The 8814-nt window shown below is 49.0% G+C and overlaps 1 protein-coding gene across 8 annotated transcripts in view; it reads left to right on the top strand.

Moving 5' to 3' along the window:
• The window catches only part of MYO9B (myosin IXB), an 83768-nt gene that overhangs the window by 41900 nt on the left and 33054 nt on the right, over nt 1-8814 (top strand). For 5 of the 8 annotated variants that reach the window (XM_015567003.1, XM_015567001.1, XM_015567000.1 and 2 more), the window contains exons 3-10: nt 783-845; nt 1566-1665; nt 1926-2026; nt 3476-3605; nt 4589-4678; nt 6441-6461; nt 6579-6695; nt 7032-7166. In XM_015567003.1, coding sequence (XP_015422489.1) covers nt 783-845; nt 1566-1665; nt 1926-2026; nt 3476-3605; nt 4589-4678; nt 6441-6461; nt 6579-6695; nt 7032-7166 — 757 coding nt within the window. The remainder of the gene's footprint in view (nt 1-782; nt 846-1565; nt 1666-1925; nt 2027-3475; nt 3606-4588; nt 4679-6440; nt 6462-6578; nt 6696-7031; nt 7167-8814) is intronic. The other 3 variants (XM_006768431.2, XM_006768427.2, XM_015567004.1) reach the window with 1 other exon arrangement.

Genomic DNA, 8814 nt, shown 5'->3' with positions numbered 1-8814 from the left:
AGTCTAAGTAATTATTTAATTTGCCAAAGAAATAAAGTTTTCTTTTAATACCTCTAAATTATGCATGTTGGAGTAAAACAGGCATAAAACTACTGCGGCACCACTCCTATTGGGGATTAGCAAATGCTAGGCAGAACCAAGCTGATCCTGCTAGACAAGTTGAAACCCAGCTAGGTGGAGTAAGGAGAGGATCCAAGCCCCAGGAAAACACAGAAATTCAACTTTTACAATGATTTTATTTATTTATTTGTTATTTATTTATTATTTTTGTTGTTGTTAATCCTCTCGAGGAGATATTTTTCCGTTGATTTTTAGGGAGAGTGGTGGAAGAGAGAGAGAAAGACAGAAACATTGATGTCACAAGAAACATATCGTTTGGTTGCCTCCTGCACAAGCCCTGACCAGGGCCCAGCCTGGGGAGGAGCCTGCAACCAAGGTACGTGCCCTTGATCAGAATCGAACCCAGGACCCTTTGGTCCGCCGGCCAGGGCTCTATCCACTGAGCCAAACCAGCTAGGGCCCAAGTTCTTTGTTTTTATAGATGGTGGTCATAGGGCAAGGCAACATTTAGGATATTTGTTTTTGCAACATTTAGATTGATTTACAACATTCAGTGTGATTATATTTACGTTTAGGGTGATTATATCAACATACCTGTATATGTTCTGTGTTTAAGGAAGTTAACGCACAGCTGGCTTTATCATGGGTAACAAGTTATTCTAGTTCTTTAAGGAGATCATTAAAATGGAATGATATACTCTTTCTTTTTCCTTTCATGACAGAGCTGTTGTTGAAAAATACCTGCTTGAAAAGTCTCGTCTGGTCTCTCAGGAGAAGGATGAGAGGTAGGAGGTCTCCTCCATGAACATCTGCTCTGCCTTCCGCACAGAGGAGAGAAGCAGACATCCTGAGATCAGGGACTCTCCCAGGAGGCCGGGCACAATCTCCCAGTTCATGCGGCCAGCTGGGTAGCCCCGAGCCTTGTGCTCACACCTCCTCAGTCACCTTTTGTGCTTAGCTCTGTGCCTCCCTAGGGCTTTGACCCATGTGCTTAGATTAGAGGCATCTCTAATTGACCTGTGAGGGAGACACACATCCACCACTACCACCCCCTGGAGAAATCTCACTGGAGAAGCTCATGTTTGGGGAGGTTTTTTTGTTTGTTTTTTTGGTAAGAGAACATGTATTTGGTAAAATCACAGCGTGGGGGAAGATAATTCGTAGAAGAGACGGACTAAGGAAATGAGTTATGGTGGCAAAGGAAGGGCCCTAGGAGTTTGGGAGTGAGCGCCTGGGGGAAGGAGAAGGGAGGAGAGGAGGAAGAGAAGGAGAAGCAGGAGAGGGAGGGAAATGGAAGGCACAGGGGTGCTCCTGGGAGAGAGAGCAAGGGGGAGGTTTTTTTTAAAACATACTAAGAACCGACTTATTGCCTTAAATTGAGACAATATATTTGAGGTGCTTTTCCCCTCTGGTGTGTTCTCCAAAGCAATATTAGTAGCGGTTTTGAGGAGTTACTGTTGCTTGGTTTCCAAAAATGACTTTTTTCCCCGAATTTTGACCTGCAGAAACTACCATGTGTTTTATTATTTGTTACTTGGCGTCAGCGAGGAAGAGCGACAAGAATTTCAGCTCAAACAGCCTGAAGATTATTTCTACCTCAACCAGGTAAACACCAAGCCCTGGCCACAAACACCGCCTCTGTTCCCCGTAGGCTGTTTACGCTCCGCCAGGTCAGGGGCCGTCTGCCTTGGCCCTCTCCGGCCCCCAGGCCGGCTCCAAGGAGGCCCACAGGAGGCAGCATAAAGGAGCCCATTCATTCCCGTGTCCTGGGCCCTGCCCCATCAGTTCCAGCCAAAACCATTCCCACACGCCGCCACCCTCTCTGACCCAGAAATACCCAGAGTGTCGATGACTTTGTTTTTTAGCATAACTTGAAGATCGAAGACGGAGAAGACCTGAAACATGACTTTGAAAGACTCAAGCAGGCCATGGAGATGGTGGGCTTCCTTCCCGCCACCAAGAAACAGTAAGTGGGCTGGCCAGCCACCCCGCCGTCTCCGCGTGGGCACTCCCAGGTCTCACTGGTCACTCTGAGATGTGATTGACACCCCCCTGGGAGCTGCACGAAGGAGGCTAGCCCAGTGACAGTACGCACATGGGAAGGGACTCTCGTCATGAGTCATTGGAGATGCCACTTGAAACCACAGGGGCTTTTGCCAACAAACAGCACCGTAAAAATGGCTGTGATGGAAGATTTTACATGATACGTCTTTTACACCATTAAAAATGTTTTAATATTTGACAGCCACACCGGGCACTCCCCACACCTGCCAGTATATTCAGCAAGAACACCCTCACTGCCGGGGGAGTGCAGATTGGGCCAGCCACTTTGGAAAACTATTTGGCTGTTTTCTGCCCCAGCTGTGTGTACACAACGAAACGCATACATTTGCTCACCCAAAGACACGCACACAGATGCACATAACAGCCTCCTTTATAACAGCCCCAAAGCCTGGAAACCGCCCCCCAAAATGCCCACCAACAGAAGATTAAATAAATAAATGTCAGTCTATCCAGGCAAGGGTCAGCAAACTTTCTGGAGAGGGCCAGAGAGTCAATATATTTTCAGCTTCCTGAGCCAGACGGTCTCTGTTACATGTTCTTCTTCTCTGCATTTCATTTTGCTTTTTAATAACCATTTAAAAACCAAACCAAAAACTTAGCTCAGGGGCCATACAGAAACGGGCCCAAGTTTGCCAACTCTTGGGCTACTCCACACAGTAGTGGTTTTCACCGGAGATGTCAATTCTGTGCCCAGGGCGGGCCCTTGTCTGGAGACATATTTAGTTGTCACACCGCATGAGCGCGCGATGCTGCTCAATATCACACCACGCCCAGGACACCCTCCATCCCCAGCAAAGAACAATCTGGCCCCTGGTGCCAGCAGTGCCAAGGCTGAGAGATGCTGGTCTGTAGCATTGAGAGTGAACAGACCGAGACTATGTGCAGTACCCACACCACAGCCCCACATCACAGTTTTTCAGTGACAGGCCAGATACGAGTACATGCGATGATTTCCTGGACATTAAGTTCATGGATGATGTTAGATTTCAGGACAACAGTTCAGCTCTGTGGGGCTGGGTGGTTCCAGAACCAGGAATGTTATATTCCTTGGTCTGAGTGCTAATTCACGAGGATCTGACATTTTGTGGTAATTCGTTCTACACTTGGGAATTGTATAGTTTTTGCATGTACACCTTATGCCTCCATAAAAATATTTTTTAGCCCGCCTACAAAGAAAAATAGAGATATCTGTCTATCAAGTCACATGGCATAGAGAGAGTCCCTAACAAAGGGATTCGATGTTTTTCAAACTTCATTTGATGGTGTTTCAAATTCAGCCCAGTTGGCTGGACGCCTCCGTCATCTCACAATTGTGGAAACTGCCCCAATCGAACCTCCTTTTCTCTCCCAGGATTTTTTCTGTGCTCTCGGCCATCCTGTATCTGGGCAACGTCACGTACAAGAAGAGAGCCACGGGCCGAGACGAAGGCCTGGAGGTCGGGCCCCCCGAGGTGCTGGACACGCTGTCACAGCTTCTGAAGGTACTGCTCCCTGTTCTCGGCCACTGTGGGTTGTGCTGGGACAGCTCAGGGCCTGTGGCCTCAGAGGGCCCAGAACTTCCTGCATTGGCTGTGCTTCTGTAAACCAAGGCCTGTGCCTGCTTCCTCACACCATCTCTGCCAAGTCCCTTCCTCATTTCTGAGGGACTCCCCGCTGGACAGAGACACCTCCCACCTCAGCTCCTCATGCAAATGGCTCTTTAAAAACCATAGTTTGGTCAGCGAGGTCATTTTCTCATCGGACCCGCCATCCCCTTGTTCCCTGGTTCTCAACCCCAGGGGCAGTGTCTGGAGGCATTCTTGGTTGTCACAACTCGGGGGCTACTGTCATCTAGTGGGTGAAGGCCATGGGTGCTGCTTGACATCATATAATGCATAGGATGGCCACTCACCGCAGAGCACGATACAGCCTCACATGTCAGTGGCCCCAAGGCTGAGAAGCCCTGCCCGCAGTCTTTCTGTTTTCTAATCGTGTGATCCATCCCTGGCTTTTCTTAAAGGAGGAGCCCTGGCTTCTGTTGTGTTCATGGGGATGAGTAAGAACACGTCTGAGGGGATCAGGGCAGCTTCCCCAGTTCCTACTCTTGACTGCTGCTGGCTTGAGGGGGCTTGGCAGTCAGGCAGGGTCAAGGCCCTTGACAACCGGCACACAGGCTGGAACAGCTATAAATGCAGGTCACCAGTGAACCTGAGGCCCACAGTGACACCCAGGCTGTGCAGCCTTGCACCCAGGCTGTCATCGTGGGGGCTGAGCACGCCTGTGAGTGCGATCATTCTGAAATGCACTGAGCATAATGGGTTGGGAGCCCTGAGGGTGGGCTTTGGGCCCACTTCCTGGCACAGCCCCTGGGGGTCCCTCTCTGATCTTCCTCATGCTTCAGGCCTTGTCCCAATGACACAAGAACCCACTAGACAAGTCCCCCACCCCCACCCTCCTTTTATCTCCCTCCTTGACCTTGAAACAGGTGAAGCGAGAAATCTTGGTGGAGGTTCTGACCAAAAGAAAAACAGTGACCGCCAACGACAAGCTCATCCTTCCCTACAGCCTCAGCGAGGTGAGCACTGCCCTGGGCTTTCAAGGGCATCGGGTCCCAAAACACAAGTGAGGGGGGGTCCTTTGGAAACAGCCAGCATGGTGATCTCTTTCCTGCATAGTGACAGGGACCTGTGGTGCCTCCGGTTCTCAGTGAGCTCCGGCTCAGCACAGACCAGCTTCGACAGCAGACCGCAGCCTGAGAGTCAGAACTCAGACCTGTGTGTTCATCTCTGTGTTCCCGGCTGCTTCATGGGTGTACTGGTTCTCACCAGCAGAGGCAGTGAGACCTGCAGCCAAATCCGGCCCCTACCTGCTTTTGTAAATAAAGTTTTATGGGCATGCAGCCATGCTCATGCGTTCACATGCTGCTTTCCTGCTACAGCACAGCACTAAGGAGCTGCAGCAGAGACCCTGTTTGGCCCGAAAGGCTGAAATGTGGGTTGTCGGGCCTTTTGCAGAAAAACTCGGTCGATCACAGAGCAAGAGCATGACCTTTACAACCATTGTGTGGTCCCTAAATATTGATAAGGTGCCTCTGTCTGGCCTTTGCCCCAGCCTGGATGTGTGTGGTGTGTTTTTCCTGCGTTTTTATCTCAAGAGCAATGTGACTGCAGCTTGCAGCTTGGACAGCGGCAGGAAAGCACCTAGCCACAGGGGGGATTTTTTGCTGGTGATGGCTGCTTGGCATCTCAGGAGGGCACCATGGACAGTCTGAGCCCCCAGGGGCAAAAGTCCCCTGGAGTGTGCAGGACCCCTGCCGCCCCAGCAGTACCGCTGCTCCCGAGGCACCATGTGAAAGATGCCAGGCTGACTCTCGAGGCTCCATTTCTTTTTTGCTTTTTCTTTTCTTTTAATATTTTTTTTATTGACTTCAGAGATGAAGGGGGAGGGGGAGAGAGAAACATTCATGAGAGAATCATTAATCGGCTGCCTCCTGCACGCCCCACACTGGTGATCAGACCTGCAATCAGGGCAGGTGCCTTTGATCAGAATTAAACCTGGGACCCTTCAGTCCGGAGGTCGAAGCTCTATCATTGAGCCAAACCAGCTAGGGCTGTCTGTCACAATTTAGATCTGAGCACATAAAAAGAAGGCATTTCTTGCATGTAAATTAGACCTCCATAAGGCTTAAGAAAAATTGGTAAAGCCATTACCACTTTTACAGTGTTGCCTCCCTGATGCTCCAAGAACAGCAAGGGGCCAAGTTTTGAACCCACTGGGCCTCCTGGCTAGTTCCCAGGCTGGCAGGCCCGGTGGCCTCCCTGAGTCTGCGTTCCAGCATCACCAGTGCCTGGTAGCTCAGGAATGAGTTGGCTGAACCACAGGCTGCTGGGTCAAGGCTTTTCTGCTCATGCTTCGGTGGGCAAGGCTGTCTGAGCTGACAGGGTGGCATGCAAACTGATAAGGGAAGTGTCAGATGAGCTGGCTATTTAAAATCACTGCCTTAGCCCTGGCCAGTGTGGCTCAGTTGCTTGAGTGCCCTCCTGTGCACTGGAGGATCACCTATACATTTCTCTCTCTTCCTCTTTCTCTGAAAATAAAATCACTGCCTTCACCTGGCCAGTGTTGTTCAGTGGTTATAGTGTCAGCCCTCGCACCAAAGGGTCTCAGGTTTGATTCCCAATCAAGGGCATGTACCTGGGTTGCAGGATCAATTGATTGACCGATCCCCAGCCCTGATCGGGGCATGTACGGGAGGCAACCAATCTATGTGTCTCTCGCTCATTGATGTGTCTCTCTCTGCACTCCCCCTCCTCCCTCCCTCCCTTCCACTAAAAAAGCAATGGAAAAAATATCTTCAGGTGAGAATTAACAAAAAAAATAAATAAAATCACTGCCTCGACTTCCCCTTGTGCAGACCTTGGGGTGGTGCGTTCGGGCCCACCTTGCTAAGGTATGATGCTCCTCTGTGCCCACAGGCCATCACCGCCCGAGACTCCATGGCCAAGTCTCTGTACAGTGCCCTGTTCGACTGGATTGTGCTGCGCATTAACCACGCCCTCCTCAATAAGAAAGACATGGAAGAGTCTGTCTCGGTGAGTGCCCCACCCCACCCGCCGCCCAGCCACTGGGCTGGGGAAGGTTGTGCCCTTGCTGCCTCACAGGTGGATGGCCTGTGGCATCAAGGAGCCAAGGTGGCTGTAGCCAGCGTCAGGCAAGCGGCCAGTTCCTCCCAGCCCAGGGAACAGGACAGAATGCAATTCTCGGGACCCAGCGCAAATGAAAACACGGGCTCCTTGTTCAGATATTACAGGTTCCAAGCAGCGATAGCAGAGCGTGCAGCACGCCAAGCACGCGCCCTCAGGACATGGCAGAACAGGTGCTCCCAAACGAGGACCCACCAGTAACAAGTGTTTTCTCTGTTCCCCCAGTGCTTGTCCATCGGGGTCCTCGACATCTTTGGGTTTGAGGACTTCGAGAGGAACAGTTTCGAACAGTTCTGCATCAATTATGCCAACGAGCAGCTCCAGTACTACTTCAACCAGCACATTTTCAAACTAGAGCAGGTAAGGAAGTGCCATTGTCACCCGTCCAGCCCAAGGGAGGGCAGGATGTGCTAGAACCGGGATCTCCCTGGGGGCCTGGATTGTCCTCAAACCTGCCCAGAATTTTTTTCTGCAAAAAAGGAAAGTCCGGGGAAAATTCCGCCCAGCCTGCGATGAGGCAAACTGTCGGGGATTTTTTCGGCCACAGGTCAATTTTGCACCTTCTTGCTGCTCCATCATGAAAGTCCTTTAATGGGAGAGAAACGGAGTTGCCTTTAAAGTCAACAATATTTATAATCTATGTGTCTTTTCAGTTCTAAATACTCAGACATCTTTACCCACATGTTACCCTTCACATTGATGATTCTGACAGGGGGCAGAACTGATGGGGTTATGTAGTTATTTAGCTGATTTTACTATTATGTTTGTTGGACCAAATTGAGTTGAGCGGGAAGAGCAAAATACACAGTGAATTGCAAAGATCTGGGTAAATGGGGTTAAATTAAGTATATTATTAAAGCTGTCTTCACCCATTTCTTTTTACTTTTGTTGTTATTAATCCTCACCCGAGGATATTTTCCCATTGCTTTTTAGAGAGGGAGGGAGGGAGGGAGAGACACACACACACATCAATGAGAGAGGGAGACACATCAATTGATTGCCTCCCGCACATGCCCCAACCAGGGCCGAGGATCAAACCTGCAACCCAGGTACGTGCCCTTGATGGGGTATCAAAACCGAGACCCCTTGGTGCTCTGGTTGATGCTCTGACCACGGAGAAACACTGGCCAAGACTCTTTTTACATTTTAAAATGTGACTATGAGTAAATTTGAAGTTACATAGGTCACTTACATTGTATGGCTACTATAGACATTACAGTTGCAGAGCAGGGGCCCAGGGGTCAAATTCAGCCCCACTGCCTGTTTTCATAAATAGCTTTATTCGCACATGGACACGCCCATTTATTTACCTATCATCCCTGGCTGCTTTCAAGCTACAGCAACAAAACTGAGTGATTGTGACAGAGACCATCTAACTCATACAGCCTAACATATTTACTGTCTGGCTCTTGATAAAGAACATTCGCTGGCTTCCTCGGTGACTTTAAGTGTGATGTTAAGTACTTTGCTGTGTTAGATGTTTGAAAGTGTGTGTTCTGGCCCTAGCTGGTTTGGCTTACTGGATAGAGCGTCTGCCTGGGGACTGAAGGGTCCCAGGTTCGATTCTGGTCAGAGGCGTGTGCCTTGGTTACGGGCACATCCCCAGTGGGGGATGTGCAGAAGGCAGCTGATTGATGTTTCTCTCTCATCGATGTTTTTGACTCTCTGTCCCTCTCCCTTCCTCTCTGTAAAAAATCAATAAAATTATTTTTTTTAAAAAAGTGTGCTGTTCATGTTGCTGATTACTAACTTACCTAATAATCTTATATAGTTATTAATGTACTTCTATTGATATAATAATAGGTTTTTTATTACTTACACATCCACATATACCAGGTGTACCAGTTAATAATGCGGATTTTCTTCAATAGATGGAGTTACACATATGTTGATATATATGCGATTTGATATGTATGCTCTTTTGTTGAATTGACCACAAGCTTCAAAACTTCATATGTCAAATTTTCTGAAGGTGTTAACATCATAGATATTTTTGTGCTTAAAAATG

Source organism: Myotis davidii, unplaced genomic scaffold, assembly GCF_000327345.1.
Source record: "Myotis davidii unplaced genomic scaffold, ASM32734v1 scaffold1203, whole genome shotgun sequence".
Classification (NCBI taxonomy): Eukaryota; Metazoa; Chordata; class Mammalia; order Chiroptera; family Vespertilionidae; genus Myotis; species Myotis davidii.
Note: the sequence above shows the minus strand (reverse complement) of the source record. Positions and strands in the feature narration are given on the sequence as shown.